The following is a 27,157-nucleotide window of genomic DNA, read 5'->3' on the forward strand; positions in this document are numbered from 1 at the left end:
ACTCGCATCAAATCGATTCGCAGGGGAAAAAGATCTCCAGCGTTTGCTTCTTCGTCCTTGGCTAAGTCTGATATTCGCTTGGCCAAGAGTCTGGCGAAGGTTTGGGCTTCATACTTGAATGCCTCCAACTCCCGGCAGAAGTAGAGTGCACTCTCCACATCATCAGCGGAAGTGGAGGTATCAGCTGTGCTCCCAGAAGCCGTGTCGACGTTCAGCATAATGAGTTCGAGTCCCACGAGAAGAAGATCCTTGGTCGTCCGGTTCTTGTCGGTGGTCATGGCGGGTCTGGCGTATTCCAGCCCTTCACCGAGACATGTAGCAAGGTTTCTCCTTGCCTGCGCAAGCTTAGCCCGAGGTGTCGTCTTGGACGCCAATCTTTTCGCCAAGACTTCGCGATAGAACTCTTCAGCCAGCGGGTACTCGCGGAGCTGGAAGTATGCGGCTGCAAGGTGCTCCTTAGCCAAGAGGACGTCGTCATCATCGTCAGGCAGCTTCTTGATTTTGTCCCATAACAGTGCGCCGAGGATCTCATCGACAGACTTCCACAGATTTAGCTTGTGACTGCATAGGCTGCATAGGCTGCATAGGCTCCCATCAGGAATGGTTTCAGGGCACACGTCTTTGGCGGGATCAGGGTGGTGTTTAGCAGCTTCTTCGCGTAGCCCGTTTGCTCGGATGAGGACATGCCGTAAGTCTATAACCTCAAGGTGCGTGCGATCTTCAAGGGCTTGGCTGGTAGATTCGTGATCCCCGGTGGCTGGCCCGGCGCTGCGGCCTCTCCGTTGAGGGGCATGCGGAGGACAGGCGGGGTTCGGAGCACCGGAAACGGCTGCTGACGGCATCTGTCAACTGCGAAGCGGTGCTGTAGAGATATACCCAGTTGTCCGGGTTGGGCGACTTCTACCGCGACGTGACGACCAGAGACTGACAAAAATCTCATGTATGTACCACGTGTGCTCGCAATGATAAGGGTTCTGTGCGATAGGAGGGGTCGCAAAGGCTCTTCTCGAGTCTCTCGACTCTTCGGCATTCTTCCACTCAGCTTCCCTGCGGCTGGGGGGCACTGCCTCCCACGGTTCCCCGTCGAACCTATCAGAGCTGAGCTGGGCGAGACCAGCGAGTGTAACAGTGCAACCCTATTGCATTGTCTTGTCCGCTATCTGCAGTCTGCCCATTGATTGCCCAGAGCCTCAGTGACTGCCTACTGTGGTAAGGAAGCGGGTAGGGGTTCATTGTTGAGGGGAAGGGAAAGGAGGGGCTGGCGGACGAATCTTGGCGGCGGCGCTTACAGCTAACCGGCCAGGGTCGCACGGTGGTAGCCGGGAAGCGCGAGGCTTTGTAAGTATGTACATACATACCTACTCTGATGGCTTCCCGGGCGTTGCTGATCCCCGGTTTCCCAGCCCCTTCCTCTTTTACTGGGTCCCTCCCGTCAGCAAGTCGCGCTTGCCTGACACCACTTCCATCAATTGATCCGAAAACAGGTATCCGAAACGGATGCCAAATAATCGCCCCTTATGCGACCAACTTCACGTTGCTTCATGTTCTCCATGCATGGGCAACATAGGTGAAATGTAGAATGGGCATTGTGTCATACCCTTCTGCGAAGGCCACTGAAATTGCCGAGGATGAAGCGGCGCGAACTCGAATCGCAAATCGAAGGCGCCAAGATGGCGGTTCTGACACCACCACGTCCGAGATCATCATAACCCAAACCATCTTTAGGCCATCCAGCACTTGGACAACCGTCGCAACGCTCCACAGAAACTTTCCGTCGGAACCACCCGCGCGTTCCGCCTCTCTCGTTACCGGCGACCAGCTCAGCGGCATAATCGGCGGGGTCGCCGCCTTGATCGTCGTATTGATCTTCGGTTGCTTCTGTTATACGTCGCGACCGAAAGGAGACGCCTCACAGCGTAGCTCGTCGCGGGCAAGCTCTTTGTCGTCCAAGCGACGGCGACACCGTCCCGACTGGCCGACACCTGGACCGCCATTCCCACAGCCGACGTCTTCGCCGGGACGGGGCCCTGATACCGCGGCGGGCCAGAACTCCCACTCCTGGCATGGGAGACCCCCCAGTACACCATCTGAAGGTGTTGTCGATCCACCACACTCACAGCGTGTACAACCTGATTCAGTACAGCCTAGCGACCACGGGCTGGCGGTGGGCGAGCAAGATGGCATACCGCACCCAGCGCCACGGCCAACCCGACAGCCCGTAGCTCCACACCATGGTCCGCTTGCCGATCCTGAATCCACTGGACTTCCTACCCGGCGTCCGACAATCGTAACCGCCAGCCCGACCCGACAATCCGCAGTTCTACACCATGATCCGCCTGCCGATCCTGAATCCACTCGACCTCCTACCCGGCGTCCGACAGTCGTGACTGTCAGCCCAACCCGACCGCCGAAGCCGAGCGCAGCCTCAGGAGCTCAGCAGTCGCCGCGGGATCCGGCGAGCTCCGCAAACTATTCATTTTCGGGATCTCGCCACTCCACGACTTGGCCCAAACCACAAGGGCCTCCTCGCACCAAGACCATATCATCAAAGGCGAGACCGCCGCGGTATCAATCGATGGGCTCCAAATCGAATCACCTCGGGCAAGAGCCTCCCCAACCGTCACGGCGGGGAACCTGGGAAGCACAAGTGCACATGACGGACAATGAGGTTGTCCCGCCGCCGGCGCCCAATATCCGCTTTACGGCGCGAAGTAGGCGACGCGCACCCCCCTTCACCATACCGCTCTTCCCCAGCTTAGTAAGAAGCGCCGTTAAGAAGCACCCCAAAGAGACACCCAAGTAGATCCCAGACCGCGGTGTCTTATACATGTATGACCTTCAAACTACCTCATCCTCTTCAATGCAGTTATCATCACCCTTGGACGAGTCATCGACGCAACAGGACTGAACAAAACTCAAGCAAGCGCGCCCGTTGGAGCGAACGCAACATCAAGAATGACGATCGGCCGCAACCCTAACACGCAGCGGAAAGGACGCCATCCACGGCCTGGACGACATCTGAAGGTAGTACTCGCTCTCGCCCTTGCTAGCAGCGGGAATGTCGAAGACGAACTGGATCTACCGGAGGTGTCCGGTCGACCTTGTCCCGCAAAGGAACTCTGCCCGACGGAAGGAGCAGGGTGGTGAGGGAGGACTGGCGGTTTGAGTGGACTTGGATAGGTACCTAACGAGGAGGATGTGGAGTGCAAAACGGACCTGCCGGGGCGGGACGGGGGATCAGTGAGGTTGGGTGTACGAGCTGGGAGTCGATGAATTGGTTGTTTTATGGTAGAAGGTCGGTAGGTTTGTTAATTGTTTTCGTGAGGGATGGGGCAAAGGGCAAGGTCGTTGGGTTCAGTGGCGGTTGCCGGTTTTGAGGTAGGACGGAGTTTGTTGGAGAGGACTTGAGGAAGACATAGTTGTGTCGGTTGCTGAGTCTTGAAATGGTGATCTTGTGTATAGTCAATGCTGTGAGTCTGCCGTCTCATGACGTAGGATCGTCTGGTTGATGAGTTCTTGTCGAGACGAGTGCAAGATTTCTGAGAGACCGCAATGGCCTACTGTGGCTTGGAAGTTGCTGCCATGGCACACCGCCTTTAATTGGTTGCGGCAGAATAGATTAGATAACTAGATTAGATAAGGAGATAGTGGGGTATGTTGGAAGGTGGGGCACGCGTCACGATATCCTTCGTCTGCCCAGCCAAACTCAACTCCAACTTGCCTCTTTTATTCAACAAATTTGGCCAGGCCTAACAGTGCTGTTTTCGCAGCCACTTTCCTTCCAAGAGAGTTACAATTGCCAAGGCAATTGATAGGGGCGCACGAGTCCAAATCGACATGGTGCTTTTCCAGCCGGGTGCCGAGGTCGTTGGTTGTCAGGTCAGGTGCCATGCTTGTTTGTTTTGTTTTTTGTTCCAGGGGTAGTCCATCTTGATTGAGTTTGGAGTCTGGTGTAAACCACCGCGGAACGAAACCTCAAGTCGACCAAACATAGGCAACGTACCTAGGCAAATTTCTCACTTCGCACTTGATTTCACCCAAATGCGGGCAGCTATATCGTGCTATGAGTTGTTTTTTGGTCCTGTATCAACGTCTAATATATCACAATGAAGAGAAGGAGTCCAGGAGCAAGAACAGGGAATCGAACCCACACATCGCTCTCCGTGTATAGCATTTCAATTTTGGAACGCCCTACTACATCGCCCAGCGAGCGGGCAGCTATTATCATATTCGTCACCATACTCTATTGTATGAAGCGTGACACATCGATCATAACTTTCTGCTTTCTAGATCTTTCTTACCTGGGGAAAAGTGGCTGTCCCAAGCTGCAGTCTAGCCGAAGTCCGCAGGCGTCACCGGTGCCTTGGTGCAAAACCACCCCGTCAACACGATTTGTTAGTACATCAGAGTGGTCAGGGGGTAGGACACGACGGACAAGGTGTTAGCCACATAATTCCACGTCAACTTCGATTAGATTAAGCTGCTTTTCTTTAATCAGGCATCATCGTAGCACACTGCAGTTTAGAGGTGTCTGCTACCAAACGTTGCTACCGTGACCATTGGCATCAGAACCAGCCGGGGTGCTCTGTGTCTTTTGCTCGGCAGGCCCGCATATGACACGCAGCCATTCAACCGGGGAAGGAACATCAACAATGGTGTGCGAGAAGGGCGGCAGAGTGTGAATAGAGAACAATAAGCTTCTGTTGAATACTTCATTGACAATAGCAACTCAATAACCCACCGCACAATAGCTCACATCATCACCGGGTCTATTCATTCCCACGACAATGCTCACTGAAAGTCCACGCCATACTATACACATATAAACCCCCCTTGTGCTGCCAGTCACGTGCTCTTCATTCTGTTTCTTTTCCACGCTTGCTACCCCTTATCAGGTCTCAAGGAGATCGATCTTCCCCTTCTAAGCTTTCTCAAGGCAAGTCCCATGCCCCCCTTCAAAGCCCATGGCACTTCCCTAACTTCTGTCTCTGGACAGTCACCAGACAGCAACAACACCACTACTCAACGACCACCACCATCAGAATGTGCTATTACAAGCGCATGCTCTGGTACTGTGGCTGCCAATTTGGGGTCATGCTGACTTGGAAGTACGAATTCCGGGGCACCCCTCAGTGCAGGCGGCGTCACTTGCTCGACCGACTTCGCTTCAGTGTCCCGTGCAGAGCCCATCGCCGCGGCGGCGGCGGCGGCGGAAGCACCATGGACTCCAGCGGTGGAACCGTCTCCGGCTCCGGCAACAACTCCGGCGCCAACTCCGGTGCCAACCCCAGCGATTAAAGATTGGCGAGCGGGGGGATGCTGGCGGGTGGATGAGGGGTAATCAAGGACAAGAACAAGTTCTCCTTCAGAAACGCACGTCGGCCATGTTCAACGAGCTAGAGTTGTTTTCCTGTCTCTACCTAAGCTTGCTCGTACCATGCCGCGTCTACATCATCAGTAGGGACTGAATCACTTCGGCTTGAAACTGAGAGAGTGTGCTCTCTGGAGGAAACACGGGATGACTGGGGTATTTGGAGAATTGGAGGACTTTATCTGTCGCTTTATTGGGTCGTCTACCGACTCGTTCAATTTCCTGGCACAATGATGCCGGACATCCGCAGCTCTTGGTTTCATGGAGTCGCTCAGGGGTTGCAAGTGGAATGAATCTTGGCTCTCATAGCTCCAGTCTCAACCAGGTCTAGACTCTGTGCTTGCTATACGTGTGTGACATTGCTTGACACTTAAGGTAGTGGTTGATGTGCGTAGGACTCGGCTTCCATTCCGGATGTTCACTGCAAGCTTTGGCGTTGGCAATGATTCGGCACTTGAGCAACCAAGGTCAGAAGTTGCTCCGCAATCTTGAACCAAGTTGTGTTGAGGCTTACCACTTCGGTATAATAGGGAATGGGCTGGTTCTTCAATCAATTGAGGCAATGTAGAATTGACAAGGCAGAATTGGGAAACGAGTCACTGCAGTGGTAACCAGGAATGTCCATTCTTCTTATTCCATGTCCCAGCAACATCATCATCAAGGTGCCCTACGATGTTACAGTCAGATTATCTCCCGTTCATTCAGCCCAACAGACACTGACTACCTGAGTGGAGGGACAGGCACGAGATGGGCGATAAATACGCAACGTGTGATTTGCCGAAGTGCCGGGGGATGGCTCATTGTGCCGTGCTCCCGTCCCGACCTATGAGCGTTGTCATCATGAGCCAACAACAACGTCGGCTAACTCCAAGGTTGACAGCCAACAGACTCCTTCAGTTACTATAAGGTCCCTGTGTTAGGCTGTGTCTTGGCCATCGACTCGATAACCTTCCCACTCATCTTCAAAGTCCTCATCAAAAACCATCCTATCTTCATACCAAATCACCAAACCATGCCTTCGCACGCTGAATCAAAGACATCAACAGCAGTCTCCTCCTCCTCCTCTTCAACTACCATCCCACTAGCAACCTCCCTCACACTCGCCGTTACCCTCAACGTCCTCCTCCGCCTGTTTGTCTACCCCACCTTCGAGCCTGCATGGGGCATCTGGGCTGTCCTCCCCGGCACTATGGCAAGTGGCGTTACCTGGGTCGGCGTTTATCGCGCGTTATCCGGGCAGGCCGGCATCATCAACCCGTGGCTCAACGTCGCTGTCGGCTTCTGCCTCGGTGTTGGGGTTGACAGGGTGTTTGAGCGTCTGTGCAGAGTTTGTTGCCAGGCAAGCGCACGTCTCAAGGCACCGGCACTGGGTTGAGCACATCGTGGATACAAGGCGGTGAGGGAATTTGCCTCTCACTGTTGGGAGGAAGGTATCGCAAAGTCGTCAACAGGCACACCGTAAGCTTGTCGGAGTGTTCCCGTCCTCCCCTCATGATCAGACTGTATGGCTTACATGTATATTGAGGCCAGGCGATGGTACTGTACCTACGCAGCAAATATGTACACCTCCAGCACTGTCTGTCGTAACCACTGTGGCCGCTCGAGCCTCCGCCCGCCTGCAAAAATAGAAGGAAGTGAGGTGGACGTGGTCGGATTCGAATCAACTACTCCGCAGGTATACTGAGAACTACCCGGAATGTACCAACACACCACACACCCATTGATGGTCTGTGTAAAGTTTAAATTTATAGCCCGGGCCTTGATGAGACGGACACCTCCTGTCTGCTGTTTCGGGTGGGTGCCAGGCAGGCGCAACCAAGATCCCCTTATTAGCGCACCTTGGGTGTCACCTTAGGTACACAAAAGGACAGGTGCTACTGGGAAGGGAAGGGGACTTACTCTTTAGGTATTGGGCAAGAATTAGAGCCACAAGATACCAGTGCAATGGAGATGCCATCATCTTGGCTGTTTCTCGATAAACATCATGATCGCGGTAACCCCGGGCTGTACTGTACCCGTGCCTGACCGCTCTGACATCTCTCATGGTCAACGGGTCAAGCGATAACTCGGGAGTCGGGCTGTTGTGAACCTAGGTTCTGTACTAGTAAAGAGTAATGCACAATGTGACAATAGTAAGAAGGAATTAGCTCTACATTAGCATACATACGCTGCGAACTCTCAGGCTTCTTATCATTTTACATTGTTCGTAGGTATATTTCTCTTGTACTCCTGTGGCACTGTCTACCTATTCCCCCTTCTTCGGCTCCGACCCGGGTATCTCTTCTCCCGTCTCCTCGTCCACCCTCGGACTCTCATCCGCCAAGCCCTTGAACTTGGGCAGCCCATCCTTAATGTCAATAACCCTCTGTGGGTAAAACATATGGCATTGTGCCTTGAAGGCCTCTCTGCCCTCTGGCGTGTTGATTCCCTCAATCAGCGTTGGAAAGAGCAGGATCATGTTTCGTCCCTCGTCCATGATCGGGGTCCGACAGTAGGCGCACTGCACCTTGCAGGGCAGGTGATGGGTTGTCGATTTTGCCGTGGGATCGTACCAGCCCAGGTCGTGGTGGCCGTTGGTGAAGTTGATGTCCTCTTTGTGGAAGATGGCGGCCCATTGGAAGGGGGCCTGTGTGCGGATGTCAGTACGGCATCGCTGACGCCATCGATCATACTCAGGAAAGGTAAAACTCACGCCGTGCATTCGCTGGCAGGTCGTGCAGTGGCAGTACTTGGAGGCCAAAGGCTTCTCGCGGCTGAGCTCGTACTGGACGGCGCCGCAGTGACACTTGCCCTTCCACTTCACGGGGAAATTCTCGGCCTTGTCGCGTAACCGGTAGGGGGGACGGAGCTTCCATTCATCCTCCTCGCGATGTGTAGTTGAGCCGGCCTGATACTGATGAGGTTCGTTGCCATCGCTTCGTTTGTCGCCGTCTTTTGTTTCCTTCATCTTGGCGACGATTGGTGAGATGGTGAAGGTCCGGGAGGGGGCTCTAGTCTGGAATTTCTGGATTTGCTGGGCGATTGAAGAAACACAGGGCCGAGAGCGGGATAAAATCATGAGGGCTTCGCGGGCGGATCAAGATGCCAGTCCAACCCGTATACAAATATCGGGTAACGCTTGGAGATTGACACTTCTAGTCTTGGTCTTTCACCGAATTCGCACCAGGAATTGACGTGCTACGGTGTTAGCTTTTTGTTGCGCAGTTTGAGGGTGCTAGACGGTTTAGCCAAATACTAGTTCGGCAAGTTATCTACATCCACTCAACCTGTCTTTATAGGTTTCTCAAATGATGACCGAGTTCAGTTCTGGAGCGATGATGGCATCTGAGGTGACCGGGAGCAAAGGCTCCTGATATGTGGAATGTTGACGTCATGACGCGCCGCACAAACGGTGTCTGTCGCACGAAGCTCCTCGTAGTACAATTTGGATGCTAATATGCACCGTTAGTGCCTTGCATCGAAACCATAGATCTAAATGTGTAACAAACCTCTTAGTATCGCTTCATGATTAGGTATAATAGTACTTTCAGCTTCAGTTCAACCCATCATCCTTCGGATCCCACTGCGAGGGGCAACCATGACCAGCCCATCATCGGCACCGAGGAACGGACCTCCGGACGTAAAAACGACGAGAAATATTATATCGCGGTTATCGGGGCCCAATAGAACTCTCCGCAAATCCGAATCACCGCGCCTGTCGCGCTTATCATGACTTGGCAAGGGATTCAGCCATGCGGACGCGTGAGGTGATTCAACCCACGTTTATCCTAATCCGGCTGTTCGGGACCGAAGAGATATGGGGAACTGCGCAAAGGATGTGGTGTAGAGGTTGATAAGTAGGTGCTCTTGCTCGAGACTATTGCGCAGGTCAAAGGTATGACCTAGATAAGTGTCAGAATTCGAATATCCCAAATCGACTTGCTGGAGTTGTTGGCCTGAGACAAGCTTTTTATCCTCCCAATGGGGTCAAAGTCAGGTTTTGACTTGATTCAGGCTGCTGAGTCTCTGCTTCAAGACGCCAAGAAGCTCGTAGCTGCAACCCAATCCGGTCCTACCAGTAATGACGAAGAGATTATCTTAAGGCAGGGCATCGCGCAGGCCGCGAAGAAGATCGCATTCGAGACGGCACCGCCAATCGACGTTGTGAAGTCTGACTGGATTGTCGTACGCCTTCACACTTCCACCCACCACCACCACCTTCCCCTAGCTAACCCGCCTCTGCCCTAATTCCCAGCTCGCCGACGTCGCAGCATGGAACATCTTCATCGCCTGGAAGGCCTTCGACCACATCCCTCTCCCGCCAGGCCACATCTCCATCCGCGACCTGGCCCGCGCCATAGACGCGCAAGAATCCCTGGTTGCGCGAATCGCCAACCTCTTACTCTCCGTAGGCAAGCTCAACCCGGGCCCGGAACCGGGCACCGTGGCCCACTCGCGCGTCTCGCCGCTATACCGCTCCGCCAGCCCCGCCAGTGCTCTCGCCACGGTCGCCGTCGGCAACGGCATGAAGCCCTACGCCCACTGGCCCGAGTACTTCCGCACCTACGGCCGCCGCGAGCCGCCCGGCCAGACCCACACCCCGTTCAGCTTCGCCTGGAACCATCCCGAGCTGGCCCCCTGGGAGGTCAAAGCGCTTGATCCAGAGTACGCGGCTACCTTTGCTAGGTCCATGGAGAGTCGGCAGATTGTTGGGGGCAATATGCCCGTTGCCGGGCCCGAAGCGTTGTATGACCTGACTTGGGTCGGGGAGGAGGCAAGGATGAGGGGGGAGGGCGAGGCGGTCGTGGTTGATGTCGGAGGCGGCTTGGGGCAGTTGCTGCGGGATCTTATCGCGTCGGTGCCGGGGTTGAAGCCGGGGCAGTGTGTCCTGCAGGACCGGAAGGAGGTGATTGAGGAAGCCAGGGAGGCGGCGGGTGAGGGTTTGATGGGCGTGGTGATGATGGAGCATGATTTTCATGGGGAGCAGCCCGTTAAAGGTGAGAAAGGATGAGGTTTGGGTAGTGTACCCCAAAGGTTCCTGGCTAACGTGGCTGCAAGGCGCGGTGGTCTATCTCCTCCGCCGCATCCTCCTCGACTACCCCGACGAACTTGCGATTGGGATTCTTCGACAACTTGCCGAGGCCCTTCCGGTCGACAACCCCAAGGCACGCATCATCATCATGGAGGAGAGGTTGCTGGAGACGCCGACGCCCATGAATTGTATCGTGGACTTGGTCATGCTGAATATTGGGGGGAAGCTTCGCAACGAGGCAATGTTTGGCGAGCTTGCTGCCGCAGCAGGCTTGAGGATGGCCAAATACCATGCAAGACAGGGCGATCCGACCTGCGTTGTAGAATGCGCGAGAGCTTAATGGGCGCGAGGGATCACATCCATGATCCTGAAGTTTGCGGGGTATTTAAGTGAGAGTTTCCTGCGGATATCTAACATTACCTGGTATCGTGTCAATTTGGAGATCCAGCGTTTGTTCAAACAGCATCGCCACTTGGCGTTAAGTTACCCAGCTTGCCTCACAGGGTCATCCGAAGGTATCGCACCACAGCTGGCTGGGGCTTCCTCCCAACCTAATCCGGGAGCATTGAGAGCGCCAAGCAAACAAAAGGAAGCAACGCCAGCATGGCATAACGGCTGAAAGTCGGCAACTCATCGCAAGGCTCATAAAATGCTGCCCGTGGTTGCACGGCGTTGAACACACAAAGTCAAGGCCAGTAAGGTGCCGGAATCTGACCATGTGTACCCAGAGTCCTAGACGGCCCGCACTCCGCAGCCTCCCGCCGCAACCCTCCTCTTTGCAGCTGGAGCGGCAGCAAATGGGCCGTGGCTGCTGCGGTCGGGGAATTGCGGCCAAATGGACCGGCTCAAGCGCGGCAATTCGGGAGAGGAGAGCGAGATAATAAAAACAAGCGACCGACAAACGCAGGTCGAGCGAAGCAATGCGAAAATGGCGCAACTTTCTACCCTGTCTTGCGTGGTCTGCGTGGTCGGCGTGCCCTTTTCAGCCTGATGTTTACCATCAGAGTCATCGTTGAGGCTTGGAGCCGTTTGTAGGGGGACGGGAATCCTTTGCAAATGGCAATAAGGAAGTCGCTGTGGTAAAGTTATAGGCATCCAGAGGATCGAATTTTGAGGACTTGGCTAGGCAGAACAGCTGTCTCCTGGACCCACCTGACCACAGTTGCAACGATCTCTCGAGTCTTGACTGCAACAACAGCAGAAATGTGTGCCGTTCGGTTGTCGAGCAATATCAGTGCTGCTGGCCGCATCAAACAGATACACTGACAGCACAGCGTATGCCATTCATCTCAATTTCCCATGTATTTACTGCTAGCTGCCACCTTTCCACTCTTCATCCATCCGCTGGAGCCTAGTGGCACCACCGGCAATCTCGCCAAGACAATTCCACCACTTCGAAGGGTTGCGGACAAGGACACAGAAAGGTCCTCAGGGTAGAAACATCGGGATCAGCCTAGAAAAAACAAAAGATCAATAATCCAGGCAATGCCGTGTTCATATTGTACACAACTACAGTGTCAGAGTTATGAAACTCCATCGTTGGCGGAGTTTGTTGTATGCTTGCAGAACCAGGCCATCCTGTCGCTGCCTGCCCCGCTACCTCTACACTATCTGGGCACTGCTCACTGCTCTGCCGACCCTCGCCCTGCCCGTTAGCACATGCCGCCCAATCACACGGCGGGATCGTGAATAACCGGGTCGAATCGAGCAATCTGCTGCAAGCAATGCAGGGAACTCGCTCGAGAATGTCCGATGAGGAGCATACAGAGACAGGGGAGGTTCCAGGGAGGTTGGCAACCGGGAAAACCAAAGTGGACAACAGTGACGTTAGGTTCATCTTGAAAGTCCAGAACCCGTCTCACCCGTCCAGGGGCGGCCCCAAAGCGTGCCATTGACAGAGATTAGCTCTCGGGCTTGATACGATAACGCTAATTGCCCCACCATAGTGGGTTTCTTGCGACCCGAACCCCGCCGTGCCCGTCATAGCTGCCAATGCCGGGCCAAACCTGATGAATCCCCCGCTGGTTGCTTGCTCTTCTGCCCCGCTGAACGCGAGCTGTCATATCCCTCCTATCCTCAACAAGTGGAGGTGGCTTTCTGTACACATACTTAACTCGCACCTTTTCCCGCCCAGTTTTGGCTCTTGGCGCATTTTTGGTTCACCTGGCGAGCTCGACCATTCGACATCGCATCCTACGCAGATTCGCCGCCCCCCATGGAGCAGCAGAAAGCAGGCGCTCCCGACGACGCCTTAGGGACAACTGGAGGCGTGTTGCAGCCCTCGCCGTTGCGGCCTGGCGTTCCTGAACGCACTGAATCTTTCCTCCCGCCGCACCTCCGCGAATCCGTCACCTGCGTGCCCGTCACGCCAGACATCGAACGCAACACGTACGACGGGGACCTTTGGGATAGGGCCGCTAACGATGCCGAGCGCAACCGCGGGGACAGCAACGACTACTTCACAAGGCAGGAGATTGACCACGCCATTGCGGCGTCTCCAGTCCCGCATACGACAGATGTCGAGGGCCAATCTTTTGAGGCCAAGGTTGCTACGGGCGCCGAGGAAGGAAAGGGCTTCCTCCGGCGCGTGAGCGTCGCCGTCATGGGTGACGGAGCCCATCACAAAGAGTCCATGTCCGATATTCGAGCCATCAGCCCCGATCTTGCCCTCACAGGGAACATTATTTCAGCCACCTTCAACCTCCCGCACACGCTCAAGTACCGGAAGGGTGCCGACTGGGTAGGTTGGATATTTGCTTTACCTCTTTTTGGTTTTTGTTTCCGCTATTAGAGCCGCTCAGCCGTGTCTTGGTCAATGGCTGGCCTTGATTGTGCATGCAGAACTGGATTATGCCAAGCTCAGGATGGTGGGGCTGATGTCATCGTTTCGCTGCAGGAATTAGCTCCCCGCCGAGGCCAGTCGGCCCTTTTCGACGCTTTCTCGTACCTCTCGTCCGACGAGGCGCCTTGGAACCACACCGTCGTCGCCTGGACAGGCGAGATAGAGGTCCCTTCGGATGTGCTTTCGCCGCCGGGCACGCCGCCGTCGACGACGGTGCACCTCAGCTCGCTCAATGTTCTCTCCAAACCGGTGCCGATTGACGCCGGCCAAGCCCCGCCGACCCCGCCAACCGTCGACGGGCTGTGGATCCCAAAGGAGGACATGGAACGCCTGGAACATCAACTGTCCCACAGCACCAATATCAAGACCATTCCAGTGTGGTTGGCTGACGACACAGAGGGCCACGAAGATGGCATTCGGCTGAAGGACCAGGCCCGGTGGCGGCGCTACGCCGAGCACGATCTCTACACTCTCTTCCACTACAAGCAGCACGAGCCGACCGACGGGCGTGCCGAGCGGGTGCAGTGGGCCGACTACTTCCGCATGAACCAAAAGTTCGCCAACAAGATCCTCGAGGTCTACAAGCCTGGCGACATTGTCATTGTACACGACTACAACCTGATGCTTCTTCCGAGCATGCTCAGGCAGCGCGCTCCGCACATGTACATTGCCTTCTTCCTGCATTCGCCCTTTCCCAGCAGCGAGTTCCTGCGGTGTCTACCCCGGAGAAAGGAGGTCTTGGAAGGTGTCTTGGGCGCGAACCTGGTCGGCTTCCAGAGCTACAGCTACTCCAGGCACTTTGCCAGCTGTTGCACGCGCATCCTTGGCTTCCCGTCGGATAGTTCCGGCGTGGATGCCTACGGTTCGCGCGTCGAGGTTGGCGTCTTCCCCATCGGCATTGACGCGGCCAAAACGGCCAGCCTGGCTTGGTCAGATTCTGTCAACGAAAAGTATGCGGCCCTGAAAAAGTTGTATGCCGGCAAGAAGGTCATAGTGGGCCGCGACCGCCTGGATAGTGTCCGCGGGGTTGCGCAGAAGCTTATGGCGTTTGAGCGCTTCCTCGAAATGTACCCCGAGTGGCGCGACAAGGTAGTTTTGATCCAGGTCACGTCGCCAACCAACATCGAGGCGGAAAAGGAGGACCCGGAGAACAAGATATCCAGCCGGGTGAACGAGCTCGTCATGAAGATCAACGGGGCGTACGGGTCCATCAGCTTCTCCCCTGTCCAGCACTATCCGCAGTATATCAGCCAGGACGAGTACCTGGCTCTGCTTCGTGTAGCCGACATTGGCTTGATCACGTCGGTGAGGGATGGGATGAACACGACATCGCTCGAATACGTTATCTGCCAGCGTGAAACCGCTGGACCCTTGATTCTCTCGGAGTTCAGCGGCACGGCCGGCTCGCTTAAGGACGCGATCCATATCAACCCGTGGGACCTAACAGGTGTTGCCGAGCAGATCAACCATGCGCTCACGATGCCGGAATCCGACCGCCAGCGGATGCAGCAAAATCTCCTGGCGCATGTCACCAGTAAGAATGTGCAGTATTGGATTGCCGGCTTTCTTCGACGCCTGGTCAGTGTGCTCGGGAGCAGGAAGAATGCCACAGCTACTCCGCTGCTCGACCGCTCCGCGATGCTCAGGAAGTATCGCGCCGCGTCGAAGCGGCTGTTCATGTTTGACTACGACGGCACCCTGACGCCGATTGTCCGGGAGCCCAGCGCGGCGATCCCTTCGGAGCGCGTCATTACTAGTCTGAAGGCGCTGGCTTCTGACCCTAAGAATGCTGTTTGGATCATTTCGGGACGTGACCAAGAGTTTCTCACACAACATCTGGGCCACATTCCCGCACTGGGCTTCAGTGCTGAGCATGGTAGTTTCATGAAGCACCCTGGAGATACCGAGTGGGAGAATCTGGCCAAGAAGTTCGACATGGGATGGCAGCCTGAGGTTTTGGATGTGTTTCAGAAGTACACAGACAAAGTTCCTGGTAAGTTCGCGTTAGCCGTTGCATCGCAACTCTTCATCGCAACTCTTCATCGCCGCTAACACCGTTTGAAGGCTCGTTTATTGAACAGAAGCGGTGCGCTCTTACATGGCACTACCGCCTGGCTGATCCCGAACAAGGCCTGCACATGGCGCAGGAGTGCCAAAAAGAACTCGAGAGGACAACTGCGCGAAAGTGGGATGTCGAAGTCATGACAGGCAAGGCCAATCTCGAGGTGCGCCCAACGTTCATCAACAAGGGCGAGATGGCCAAGCGGCTGGTGACGACGTACAATGCCCAGCTCAAAGCGGACGAATCGTCAACCGCGGGCAAGCTGGAGTTTATACTCTGCATGGGCGACGACTTTACCGACGAGGACATGTTCCGCGCGCTGAACACTGTGTCCTCGCCAGAGGGCGACGCACCCGAGGTGGCCGCTGATAATGTCTTTACCGTCACGGTGGGCGCGAGCACAAAGGTCACGCTGGCCCACTGGCACCTCCTGGAGCCCGAGGACGTGATTGAGTGTGTGGCGCTGTTGGCTGGCGTGGGCGGATCGGGCACGGGAGCCACTGGCGGGGCGCTGAGCATGGGTGAGGTCAATCTCGCTGCGCTGAGCGCGGTCGAGGATCACATTCCTGGCCAGAAGTGACTACCTGGGCGGGAGGCGGAGGTGAAGAGTAAGCTCTGAGTCAGAGGGAGGGTGGTGTTCGTCATTATCCAGCGTTTTGCTTTCCTGCCTGTTTTTCCCGAGTTCCGACCCTCATGACTCATGCTCGCAGCCTCATTTAGCGATTGCATTTTTCCTGTCCCAGGGGTGCTACCTACTACTACTTATGTAGTGATGTGCCCGGGCTGATTTGGTCGATACATAAGGAAGTGGAGGTCAGCGTGGTGAAGTGATAGACGGCCGATACAGGGACTCGGGGAGTGTGTCGGCTTGCATTGACAGATGAATAGATTTTGGTGTAATGCTGACTGTTGATTTTGACTATGTGGGAGTACTTGCTGTTGACTGTATTGGAAGGTGTTGTGCAGATGCTCATGGGTTGGTCTTCTTATGCTGACCAAAACATCCGGCAATAGCTTAGCAAAATCGCGGCCTGTGGTATCTAACAGTATCATAAAGGCTCACGTGAATTTGTGAATCGCCCGAGCCGCCCGGCTTGGTTGCATCGGGATGATATCCGAACCAGATCCGGTCGAACCAGGTTTCAGGGGTGTTGCCAAGGTCGTGCCCGTGGCAGCATCGTGAAACATGACCAAGATCGGATCGCAATTCTCAAAGTGAGATGTCAGCTGTCACCGCACTCACATTCACGTCATCCGAGCTGATGACACTCAGATAACTCGGATTAGCTAAAACACATTTTGAATTCTGATCAGTTATTGCAGTGTACCATCACCATGCAGCTGCCAGCCGGGCTGCCAGTGGCTCTGCCGGCCCTGACCTCAACCCTCCCGCTGAGACCGCCGCTCAACGCGTGTCAGGCGCTTGAGGTCCAGCAGCACGCTGCTATATGCCCGGCGTATTCATACCCGTTTTTATGGACGGAGGACGAGAGCGGGGGCGTGTTGGGAGGGTTGGGCTTGAATTTGAACCTGAACTGGCACCGTCTACCGGACCCGGTGTTGGCGTATTTGGTTTTGAAGCAGAAACTGGAGGAACGGGAACGGCAGGCTGAGTTGGCGGGTGCGGAGGAGGTGTCAGAGTCGCGTGATCCGGGCCATCTGGCTCGGTCGGGGACGGTGCCGGTGACGGAAAGTTTAAATGACTCGGAAGATGGCTCGTCAGTGTCATTAGAGGAAGGGACACACTCCCAGGCAAAGGAGGAACCACGGAGATCAACTCACTCAGGCTCTGAATCTGAGTCTAAGTCGCCATGGACAGAACCCCCCGGTCCCGGATCGTCCTGTCGCCGTGCAGCTCGGGGTGTACCCTCCCAGTCCGAGCACTGCGTCTTCACACATACCGCCTTCAACAACCGGCTTGGTCTGGCCCTGGTCACGACGAGGGAAACGGTCCGGATGCTTGCCGCGCAGCCACCGCTGAACGGAGTGAACACATCGTCTTCGTCTGCACAACCACAACCTGGCCTTCACGGGTCTGCTACAAACCAGGGTGGTAGTAGTGGGAGTGGTGGTGGTGGTGGTGGCGCAGACGCGCTCTACACAGCCAAGGAAATACCCGGCAAGGGCCTCGGCTTGGTCGCTACACGGCCCATTCGCGCAGGGACTAAGATTATGGACGCAAGACCGGCGGTCATGGTGGATGACGAGGCGTGGCGCGGGATGAGGCGGGCGGAGTTGCAGGTGCTGGTTGGGATGGCTGTGGGGGGGTTGTCGGAGGGGTTAAAAAAGGAATTCGTGAGCTTGGACAGTTCCGGTTCTGATGACACTGGCAGTGGTCAGAACGGGAGTGGTAGTGATGGTGGTGGGAAGGGAATGGAGAATGGGCAGGGGAGGAGGGAGTATGGGGTCATGGTGACCAATGCGTTTCGGGTGACGGTCAAGTTCGCTGCTGGGGGTCATGATAATGGTGATGGGGTTGTACATGTAAGGGGCGGCGTTGGCGGAAAGGTTAAGGAGAAAGATTTCCACGCGGTGTTTCCGGAAGGTGAGTTGAGTGCCTGATGGAGGGGGACGTGAAAGTGAGTGGTGATGCTGAGCGAGTGCCATGGCAGTGTCGCGTCTGAACCACGACTGCGCGCCGAACCTGGGGTATTACTTCGACTCGGCCACCCTCTCGCAAAAGGTCTATGCCGTCAGGGATATCCTCCCCGGAGAGGAGCTTACCGTCAGCTACGTCGAGTATGGATCACGCCCTCCCTCACTAAACTTTCCCGATCCGTACTGTTGACTGCTGACGCTTGACATTTCTTTCCTACCCAGCGTCATCCAACCGCGCTCCATCCGCCAATCCCGCCTGCACTCCGGGTGGTCTTTTGCCTGCACCTGTCCGCGCTGTACGTTGGAACCGCACCTCCTTGCTGAATCGGACGACCGCGTCGCGCAGATGCAGCAGCTGCGTCGGGAGCTGGACGACTACTCCTCGACCTCGACCGCAGCAACGCCGGAAAGGGCCGAGCTGCTGGTCATCCTGTACGAGCTTGAGCACCTGCATGTGCGCATCTATGAGGCTTACTACCGCGCTGCGCTGGAATGGAACGGCGTTGGGGATGCGGCGCGCGCGGCCAAGTATGCGCGCTTGTGTTTGGATAAGGGGTTGTTGTTAAGGGGAGAGGACAGGCCGTTTGTAAAAAGTATGAGGGAGCTGTTGAAGGATGCGAAGGCGCATTGGAGTTGGCGGTTTAGGGTGAAGAAGAGGCAGCGGGAGAGCGAGGCAGAGGGAGGTTCCAGGGAGGGAGATACCAACAGGTAGGTAGGTATGGAAGTTACGAGATCTCGGCTTAGCTCTAAGTATGCACCACGCCACCATGCCTACGACCTAGAAACACCGGTCATTGTATGCTCATGCTGTCCTGCATCCTGGTCTGGGGCTCAGTTCATCCCACCGACCTTCAGTTTGCTATATCGTGCCGAAGACATCCGGCCGAGCTTCCTGGGAGTGCATTCGAGGCGACTTGCCTTGACGCATTCTCACCACCTGCGAACTCGCACCTGCACCCCCACCCTCAACTCCCATTCTGTTCCTCATCCCGACACGCCTCAGCAGCCCTCAACGCTCTCACAACCCGCTCCTCCAACCACGCCCAGTCCTCCAACCCGACACTAATCCTAACCAGATCCTCCACAACACCATACTCCGCCGCCCACTCCAGCTCCTTATAGTGCGCCAAGAGCGTGTAGGCACAGCACAGCGTGAAATTCGTCCCCAAGCTCGGCCCCTTAGCCACATCCAGCGCATCATAGAACGCCACCGCCCTCCCCGGCGACACAAACCGTATCGACAGCAGAAACCCATACCCGCCGCCCCCCGACACTCGGTACGCATCATACACCCCCTGCGTCGGGGATCCAGCGGGGTAATAGACCTCTCTAACAATTGCCGGTTGGTGCGCGCGCAGCAGTCCGGCCAGGGCCAGGGCGTTCCCGCTGGCCTTGCGCACGCGCTCGGTGAAATCGCGGCTGTTGCGCTCCATGACGAGCACGTCCTCCCAGTACCAGGCACTCTTTTCAGCCTCGTCGTCTTGCTGCTGGGCATGAAGGGACTCTTTAATATTCGCGGCGAAGGGTGACACGGGGGAGATGGCCACGGCCCCGCCCATGACGTTGCACCCGCCGCTGAACATCTTGGTCAGGCTTGTGCAGACGACGTCGCAGGAGCGTAGGACGTGCACGTTGGCGCTGGTTCCGACCGTGTCGTCGACTACGAGCACAAAGTTGTGCTTTCGTGAGAGGGTGTGGAGGCGGGATAGATCCGGGGATTGCAGGAGGGGGTTGCCGGGGAATTCGGTGAATACCGCGGCGATGTGGTGGCGAGGGGAGGTGGTCAGGAGGGATTCGAAGGTGTCTATGTCGGCGGGGGAGGATTTGTAGAGGATTGGGGTGTAGCCGAGGACGCGGTCGAGGGCTTTGTACGTGTCTACGTAGAGGAAGCTGTTTTGCGGGAGTAAGGTAAGTAAGTCTTTGCGTTCGTTGGAAAGGGGGTTGGTGATCTGGGCGAGGTGACAAACCCGAACACGGCAACCCGGGAGCGCGCGCCGGGAACTGAGAACCGGAGCAACGACTTGACTGCGGCTGCGGTCTCGACAATGGCGGTCATTCCCGTTTGATAGAGGAAGACGTCGTCTTCGGTGACACTGATGCCGTCAGACGGGGATGAATGGCCTGCAGCGATGCGTTGTTTCAGTGTTGTTCTGGCCAGGTCGAGCTGGTGGCGTGTCTCCGTATCGTCTATGACTTTAGGGTACCAGGGGTTTGGTGACAGGAATGGCGCGTGGTCCAGCCAGTGTCTCGCCCGCCTGCTGGATATTCCGTAACCCGTGTGCTGCCAGAAGGCTTTGGCTTCCGCAGCGAGCTCCGAGGGGTAGGACACGAGGATGATGTCCTCATTGCCGACGCCATTCATCCGGTCGGTGGCCTGGACGCCATTCATCCGGTCGGTGGCCTGGACGCCATTCACTCGGTCGTTCCAGCGAACGGTGCGTATGCTTATATCGGGATCAGAATGCAATGGACTCCATCTGCTCAGGACCTCTCTACAACGCCGAGCCTGGTTGCCTGTGGACAGGAGGAGGGCGAGCCTCGTGCCGGTATTCCTTCTGCTACCATAGTAGTTTGACTTGTGCCTTGATTCGTATATCTCCAACAGCCGCATAGCCAGATGGTCGACGACTCGAGGGATGAAGAAGCGCGGGTACCCTGTAGCCATCTCCTTCAGGACACGTGGTTCACGGGTGGCCCAACCGACCGTGTCGGCCCATTTGGGCAAGCTGACGCTAACGCCCTACAACTTGATTAGAAAGGTCACTTGAGGTATCTTGGTGTTTTGATTCTCACATGGGGGTCATTCGGAGGCAGTGGCTCGCCGAGTGCCAGCTGTTCTGGTGAGGGAATGATGCTCATCGTGCCCAGGTTTATGTCGTTCTTGACCTGGGCTGGGTTACAGCAGTGATTGTTTGCAGTTGACATCTGGACGTGGAGACGCTCATATACCGGTTGGATTCTCACCCTCACCGCTTCCACAAAAGCAGGGCAAGCTCCGCGGCGGCTTGCAGGTGGCGTCGGGTAGTGACAGGTCCCAAATCATTGATGTCTCAGATGGTTGGCCACTGAAGTCAGTTAGTTCCTGGGTTGTATGTACATACATAGGTACATAAGGTGAGTATGTACATGCCAAAACATGGTTACATTACCTCGGACTCTCTCATCGTCACTCAACTTTCCACCTCGGATTGTTCTCGCCAGTAGCTGATGGCATGAGCACTTAAGACCCAGGAACATGCTGAGAAAGGTAGCTTTGGCCTGGAAGAAATAAGACTGGAACGCACCTGATACTCCCTTGATGTGTTATTAATAATCTTGTTTGTATTCTATAGCTCTGGAAGTGTCAGTGTAGCCAACCCCTGGGCCCTTGTTCTCAGGGGCCGCAATAAGCCGAAACCTGAGCATGACATGTGCTCAAAGCCAACGCAGTGAACGTACTCTGAATCGTCCATCAGTAGGCGTGACTTGCCCCTGATACAAAACATTCAATGTAATTGGTATGTCTTTGAGCAGCCTGGGCGTATAAAGCCTCTTTGTGTGAGATGTCTGCCCATTCCAATCTCGCCGTCCAAGTGAGGCCACGAGAGGGAGCCTTCACAGTCATCATGATTCCACTTGGGCCATATCCTCGCCGCAAGTGACATGTTTGCGCAGAATCAGATTGTTGTCAGCCGGCAGAAACACGCAGAGATACAAAGATCGACTCGACGAGGGGTCGTCCGCCAAGACAGGTCATCGCCTCGACGATGATAGCTCACGCCTATTCAGGCGGGAGTGACCCGCGAGACCCGCGTCACGATGTGGGCTGCTCTCTTCCTTCCTCCTGCCTTGCTTTGCGAGTTTCTTCAGCTCACAGGCAGTCGATTCCTCTCGACCTTAACCTGCCCGAGAAATCTCTTCCTCTCCGGCTTCCACCCCTCTCTTCTGTTCTTCTTTTCCAGCTTCATAAAGCGACAGTTCCAGCGCGCAAACCAGACGGTCAAACCTCTGCCACAATGAGTACTCGGTACTCGCTGCGCGAAAGGAAGCGCGCGCTGAATTACGACGAAACCAAAGTTTATCGTGACTCGGATGAGACGGGTGATTCGGAGGACGACACGCCGCGCCAGAAAGGTCGAGGCGAGACTCTTTCTCGCGATAATAATGGGGGTGACACCACCGACACTTCTTCTCTGCCTGCCATTGAGGCCAAAGATTCAGAGCCCCAAGTGAAGACCGTTGAAGGCGAGGCCACGCGTAAAGGACCTGCTGGGGCCGGTTCCATGGTTGCATTTGCTTCTCGCAAGTCGAATGGCCTTCCCAATGCTAACCACACCGTCCCCACGCTGAGGCATCCTGTTGGAAACGGCCTCGGCAGCTGGCGGCCAGGAGCCATTGGCAGCTGGAAACAAGAGTCCAACTTTTGGGAGTCGAACTTGTTGACCAAAGATACGACCCAGCTGTTGAATAGGCCTGCTGCTGGTGTTATGAAAGAGGGTCCAGCCATGCCACGAGCAACAGGCTCTGGCCTTGGAGGTTCCCTGGCGAATGATGTTCCCGCTCAACAGAATGATTCCCTCTCCCAGTCAGGCGCTGTTGACAAATCTGAGAATAACCCAGGGGGATGGGATTCGGGCCAGCTAGTTTCCTCCGCTCTGGGTTCTTCCTCGAAGGATATTGCTGGAGAGGCACAGGCCAAGGACGACAACCATAAGGGTTCGGAGCAGTCACCGGCAGTGGAGGCGCAGGAGAGAGAGCCAGCGGTTCCTAGCCATCCTGGTTCTTCCATCTCATCGGGCGTGCATTTCCCAGAACAGCAGATGGTGAACACGGCAACACATGCAACCTCGCATTCGACCAACGGCCTGCCAATCGACCCCCGTGTCGACTCGATCGTTGCCCCGCCTGGCGGCCCCCTTTCAGCATCTTTCAATTCTGGGCTGTTGCCGTTTCGCCTTGACACATCTGTTCCCCTCGCAAGCCAGAAAACTACCCCAGGCTTCTTCGATCGGAATCTCTCTTCATACATTCTTGGCCTTCCCACCGTCCAGAAAAATCAAGCAATGGCCGACGGAAACGACAACGCGTCGGGCGACGCGCAGTGGAATCAACCCAACTACTTCGGCGACAATAACATCGGAATGCAGTCGGCACTCGGAAACGCCGCTTTGAATGCCGCCCAGGGGTCGGGAAATTCGAACGCCCTGAGCTTCGTCGCCGAATACGGAGAAGATCAAAACACCAACCCCGACAATTTCCGCAAGCAGCAGGGTGGTTTTGACAACAATCCACGCGACAGCATGAACCCCAACGCGCTCCAGAACTTCAACTTCGGCTCTGCCGTCGATGCCAACGATCCGAACGTCGACCCTGCTGCAGGCAATCAAGATCTTGTCCATCTGTTCCTCAATTTCAACGAGCAGGCAGGCCCTTTCGCGCCCATGGAGCACGGCGGTAACGGTCACGGCGACCATGATCACCACCACATGCACCCCGTCCACCCGTCCATGGGCCACGGCAACAGCGGTAACGGTCAACATCACGACAATCAGCACATCATGCACCCTGCCCACCCGCCCATGGACCACCGCCACAGCGGTAACGGTCACCCTCACCATGACAATGAGCACAACATGCTCCCCATTCACCCGCCCATGGACCACAACGGTGCCGGTGCCGGTAACGGTAACGGCCACCACGACGACCAGCACCCCGTCCATCCAGTCCACCCATGGTTCACCGGCAAATCCGAAGTCAACTACGATGACCCAGCCCTTCCCCGCTTGCCCACCACCGCAGACAAGCCGTACACCCCGCCGCAGCTCCCTCATCTGCCGCGCTTCCGCGCAGAGCGCGTCCACCGCGTGTTCCTCGCCCCGCGTCGTTTCCTACCCATCATCGGCCTGCTGTATCCCGACGCCGATTTCATCGTCGCACGCCACCCCGCCTCACAGCACGTGGCGCTGCGCATGGTCGGCCGCGCCATGGCCCGCGCTGCGGCGCTCGATCTCTGCCTGCACGACGCAGACGACGCTGGCAACAACAACTTGAATAACTGCAACAAGGAAGAGCAAGATGAGGCGCTGTTCGCCATCTGCCTCTGGCGGCGCGACTGGCCGTCTGGCGGAGCTGCACGCATCAAGAACACAGAGGAGGACAAGCAGAAGCTGAATGCCGTGCTGGGTACCTTTGGGAGCCTGCCGCGCCAGGGAGGCGAGGAGGTTGAGGTGTGGAATTACTGGCGCGACGGGGAGCATCACCTGCGCGTGGTGAGGGGATATCGGGCCAGAGGGGTCGATGGGCAGCGGTATGATGATCGGACTCTTGCTCTGTGGGCGGCGTCTAAGAAGGGGGTGGTGCTGGAGGATAAGCTGGGCAAGGAGATCCTGGCGTTCATGTGCGAGCCGCCGCAGCACGAGGAGATTCAGGGTGGTGCTGGTGGTTCGAGGGCGAAGGGTGTCAAGCGTAAGACTAAGCGCGGTCGGCAGGCGGGTGAGGAAGATGAGGAGGCCGAGGAGGAGGAGCAGGAGGAGGAGTGATGGAAGGTCCGTGGGAAGTCAGGAGGGGACTGCTAGATGGCGGTTTCTTCGCTCCAGACGTTCCTTGCGGATATTTACCCGGTTGCTGGGATTTGGGCTTCTCGTTTCTCATTATCCAATTTCGTTTCTGGTACTTGCCCCGCCTTACCCTTACCAACCCTGGTGCCACTCTGGCATATATATGGGTTGGGGTTTTTCAGGCGGCGGGCGGTTAGTTACAGGCTTGCTTCTGCGGGATGGACATATTACCTGGAGGCTGGAGCTTGGGAATGCTACTCCTACCTAGTCCAAGGTTCAGGTCTCCCATGTTCTCCATTCTGCCGTAGATAGATGCAAGGAACAAATCAACAGATGATCCCTCGTTTCCAGTGCAATCTGTGTTGATATGGTAATACTTGATCGTCGAGTTTGAGAGACATACGCTGAGGCACCAACACATGGTGAAGATTTGCAATTGCTCCTCGCTCCAACGGTCGTGACCACCCTGTGCATGAATCCCGAGGGGGTCATCACGATTGATGGAAGTCGCGAATCGGTCAGGTGCAATGACATCATTGGCCAATTCTGTCACCGCGGCTCGGCCACGGGCCCCGCAATCGCATTTCTCGGCGTCCCGAGAATCGGGCCAAGGGTTAAGTTAGGAAAAGGCTGTGGTGCCCAGACACTGCTTTGAGTCTTGACAACCACCGCACGCGACACCCAACACATCCAAGAATGTCGCGCGAGACGGCCAAAGACGATGCACATCCGGCGGTCAAGGGGCCCAGTGCCCTGAGGTCGATCATCGCCGGCTCTACGGCTGGCGCTGTCGAGATTGGTGAGCGTCATCGGCCTTGTCTTGCTGGTCAACCACTAACCAGGTTTCTACAGCAATTACATACCCGGCCGAATGTACGTTGCGCTCCGTCCTTGCGACATCCAACCTCCTCATCCAAACTGACCCTCTAATGCGCTCGACCAGTCGCCAAGACCCGGACGCAGCTCAATCGCAGGTTAGCCGAGGGGCAAAAGCTGCCATGGCCACCGTTCGGCAGGCAATGGTACGCCGGGTGCACGACTCTGATCATTGGCAACTCGCTCAAGGCGGGGATCCGTACGCTTCACCATGAGGATCTCATACACACACAAGAGTTTAAGACTTACCAGCTCGTACATTGCAGGATTCGTCGCATTTGACCAGTACAAAAAGCTCCTCGCCGATGCTGAGGGCAAGATGACCGGTCCACGGACCGTACTAGCAGGTTTCGGCGCCGGGGTGACCGAGTCGCTGCTCGCCGTCACGCCGACCGAGAGCATCAAGACGACTCTGTACGTTCGCACCACAAACCGCGAATACCCCCTCTATCTATCATGAAACTAAACCCCCATTACACAATACAGCATCGACGACCGCAAATCCGCCAAACCCCGCCTGCGCGGCTTTCTGCACGCCGTGCCCATCATCGCGCGCGAGCGGGGCATCCGCGGGTTTTTCCAAGGTTTCGTCCCAACAACGGCACGGCAGGCAGCCAACAGCGCGACGCGGTTCGGGTCGTACACGGCACTGAAACAGCTCGCTGAGGGGTACACGGCGCCGGGGGAGAAGCTGGGCGCGCTGAGCACGTTTGCCATGGGCGGCATCGCGGGGCTGATCACGGTGTACGTCACGCAGCCGCTCGACACGGTCAAGACGCGCATGCAGAGCATCGAGGCGAGGAATCTGTACGGGAATTCGTTCCGCTGTGCAAGTATCATTTTTCGTCAGGAGGGGTTGTTGACGTTTTGGAGCGGGGCGCTGCCGAGGTTGGCGAGGTTGATTATGAGTGGGGGGATTGTGTTTACGATGTATGAGAAGAGTATGGAGTTGATGGATCGGTTGGATCCGGAGAAGAGGTATCTTTGATGGGCTAGATGGGGGGAGGCGTTTGGGGTATCTTCTTCCGTTGGAGCGGGTTTGAGTATATGTATTTCGAGATGCATTGGTAGACAAAAGGTGTTTGTACACAGATCATGCTGTCATATGGTGGTAATACATAAGGTATATGCCTCCCCCAAAGGCTTTCCCAAAACTCCCGACGCCCAGTGATGCAGATGTTGTATTGTACAGTCGGGATCTGGCGCTCGTCACAACCGGATCATGCCGCCGAGCCTCTTTGCTAACCGCCCCCAAAACGATCGCTTCGGCGCCTCCTCGAGCTCCTTAACGAGGTCCTTGTAGTACGTGGGATTGCTCTGGGGTTCAAACAATTTGGTAGGAGCGCGGAACTGCAGACTGTCAGTTTGCGCCATGATCCTGGGGACAACTCAAGTGCGCCAACCTTGTTCTTGTACCGATCTTCGAGGAGCGAGTATAGGGCATTGACTTGTTTAAGATCGGCATGATCCTGTGTCGACCACTTTGTTGAGGGTGCTAACGCGCCTTTCTCCAATCGCTTTGCGAGGACATCCTGGAGCTGGCAGGTCGGACGGAGGGGGTCCTTGGGCCAGCGGCTCAGCACACCTTGAAAGTGCTTTGCGGCGGTCTAGAACTGCGTGTCAGTGAATCTCCGCGAGAATGGTAATGGATGAGATGAAACATACACTCCTTGCTACGCTAGACATGGCTGTATCTGGTGATTGTGCTGCTCGCGGAAGCAAGCACGAAGCTATCGACGCCAGTCAATGGACCCGACCTTGAACTTGTGGACTGTGGAGTGACGGAGTTGTGGATACCGGTGGGTCGCAAAGAAAGATTAGTAAGGTAGCAGCTGACTAGTACAGAAATGGCAGTATGTGG

At 56.0% G+C, this 27,157-nt stretch overlaps 10 protein-coding genes across 10 annotated transcripts; 7 read left to right on the plus strand and 3 right to left on the minus strand.

Annotated features, from left to right (window-relative positions):
* Window positions 1-1,388: 1,388 nt before the first annotated feature.
* Window positions 1,389-5,298, plus strand: N656DRAFT_844722 (uncharacterized protein; the record flags this gene model as incomplete). Its single annotated transcript, XM_064819153.1, has 2 exons — window positions 1,389-2,711; window positions 4,997-5,298. Exons 1-2 carry the CDS (start codon window positions 1,580-1,582, stop codon window positions 5,296-5,298), a joined length of 1,434 nt encoding a protein of 477 aa, XP_064670732.1. The 5' UTR covers window positions 1,389-1,579.
* A 1,047-nt stretch (window positions 5,299-6,345) lies between these two features.
* On the plus strand, window positions 6,346-7,016 carry N656DRAFT_778699 (uncharacterized protein). Its single transcript, XM_064815055.1, has one exon. It carries the CDS (start codon window positions 6,384-6,386, stop codon window positions 6,744-6,746), a length of 363 nt encoding a protein of 120 aa, XP_064670733.1. The 5' UTR covers window positions 6,346-6,383; the 3' UTR covers window positions 6,747-7,016.
* A 600-nt stretch (window positions 7,017-7,616) lies between these two features.
* Window positions 7,617-8,318, minus strand: N656DRAFT_789218 (uncharacterized protein; the record flags this gene model as incomplete). Its single annotated transcript, XM_064816769.1, has 2 exons — window positions 7,617-7,997; window positions 8,064-8,318. 2 exons carry the CDS (start codon window positions 8,316-8,318, stop codon window positions 7,617-7,619), a joined length of 636 nt encoding a protein of 211 aa, XP_064670734.1.
* Window positions 8,319-9,152: 834 nt separating this feature from the next.
* N656DRAFT_828849 (S-adenosyl-L-methionine-dependent methyltransferase) lies at window positions 9,153-10,722 on the plus strand (the record flags this gene model as incomplete). Its single annotated transcript, XM_064818558.1, has 3 exons — window positions 9,153-9,535; window positions 9,606-10,347; window positions 10,409-10,722. The coding sequence occupies exons 1-3, from the start codon at window positions 9,332-9,334 to the stop codon at window positions 10,720-10,722; spliced, it is 1,260 nt and encodes a 419-aa protein (XP_064670735.1). The 5' UTR covers window positions 9,153-9,331.
* Window positions 10,723-12,597: 1,875 nt separating this feature from the next.
* N656DRAFT_797696 (glycosyltransferase family 20 protein) lies at window positions 12,598-15,866 on the plus strand (the record flags this gene model as incomplete). The annotated part of the gene is made up of 3 exons (XM_064817677.1): window positions 12,598-13,122; window positions 13,279-15,217; window positions 15,289-15,866. 3 exons carry the CDS (start codon window positions 12,598-12,600, stop codon window positions 15,864-15,866), a joined length of 3,042 nt encoding a protein of 1,013 aa, XP_064670736.1.
* Window positions 15,867-16,453: 587 nt separating this feature from the next.
* N656DRAFT_844727 (SET domain-containing protein) lies at window positions 16,454-18,596 on the plus strand (the record flags this gene model as incomplete). The annotated part of the gene is made up of 3 exons (XM_064819154.1): window positions 16,454-17,831; window positions 17,899-18,025; window positions 18,107-18,596. Exons 1-3 carry the CDS (start codon window positions 16,622-16,624, stop codon window positions 18,594-18,596), a joined length of 1,827 nt encoding a protein of 608 aa, XP_064670737.1. The 5' UTR covers window positions 16,454-16,621.
* A 253-nt stretch (window positions 18,597-18,849) lies between these two features.
* Window positions 18,850-20,743, minus strand: N656DRAFT_708109 (putative cystathionine gamma-synthase/beta-lyase; the record flags this gene model as incomplete). Its single annotated transcript, XM_064811482.1, has 3 exons — window positions 18,850-19,774; window positions 19,852-20,624; window positions 20,678-20,743. 3 exons carry the CDS (start codon window positions 20,741-20,743, stop codon window positions 18,850-18,852), a joined length of 1,764 nt encoding a protein of 587 aa, XP_064670738.1.
* Window positions 20,744-21,879: 1,136 nt separating this feature from the next.
* Window positions 21,880-24,402, plus strand: N656DRAFT_768118 (uncharacterized protein; the record flags this gene model as incomplete). Its single annotated transcript, XM_064813599.1, has 1 exon — window positions 21,880-24,402. The coding sequence occupies one exon, from the start codon at window positions 21,880-21,882 to the stop codon at window positions 24,400-24,402; it is 2,523 nt and encodes an 840-aa protein (XP_064670739.1).
* A 509-nt stretch (window positions 24,403-24,911) lies between these two features.
* Window positions 24,912-26,433, plus strand: N656DRAFT_752304 (putative tricarboxylate transporter mitochondrial carrier protein). The gene is made up of 5 exons (XM_064813033.1): window positions 24,912-25,219; window positions 25,273-25,293; window positions 25,364-25,495; window positions 25,563-25,710; window positions 25,783-26,433. The coding sequence occupies exons 1-5, from the start codon at window positions 25,117-25,119 to the stop codon at window positions 26,282-26,284; spliced, it is 906 nt and encodes a 301-aa protein (XP_064670740.1). The 5' UTR covers window positions 24,912-25,116; the 3' UTR covers window positions 26,285-26,433.
* On the minus strand, window positions 26,324-27,088 carry N656DRAFT_844731 (uncharacterized protein). The gene is made up of 3 exons (XM_064819155.1): window positions 26,962-27,088; window positions 26,700-26,903; window positions 26,324-26,646 (listed from the first exon to the last, which is right to left on the minus strand). The coding sequence occupies exons 1-3, from the start codon at window positions 26,980-26,982 to the stop codon at window positions 26,506-26,508; spliced, it is 366 nt and encodes a 121-aa protein (XP_064670741.1). The 5' UTR covers window positions 26,983-27,088; the 3' UTR covers window positions 26,324-26,505.
* Window positions 27,089-27,157: the final 69 nt, after the last annotated feature.

Source organism: Canariomyces notabilis (assembly GCF_033297395.1).
Source record: "Canariomyces notabilis strain CBS 508.74 unplaced genomic scaffold N656scaffold_9, whole genome shotgun sequence".
Taxonomy (NCBI): domain Eukaryota; kingdom Fungi; phylum Ascomycota; class Sordariomycetes; order Sordariales; family Chaetomiaceae; genus Canariomyces; species Canariomyces notabilis.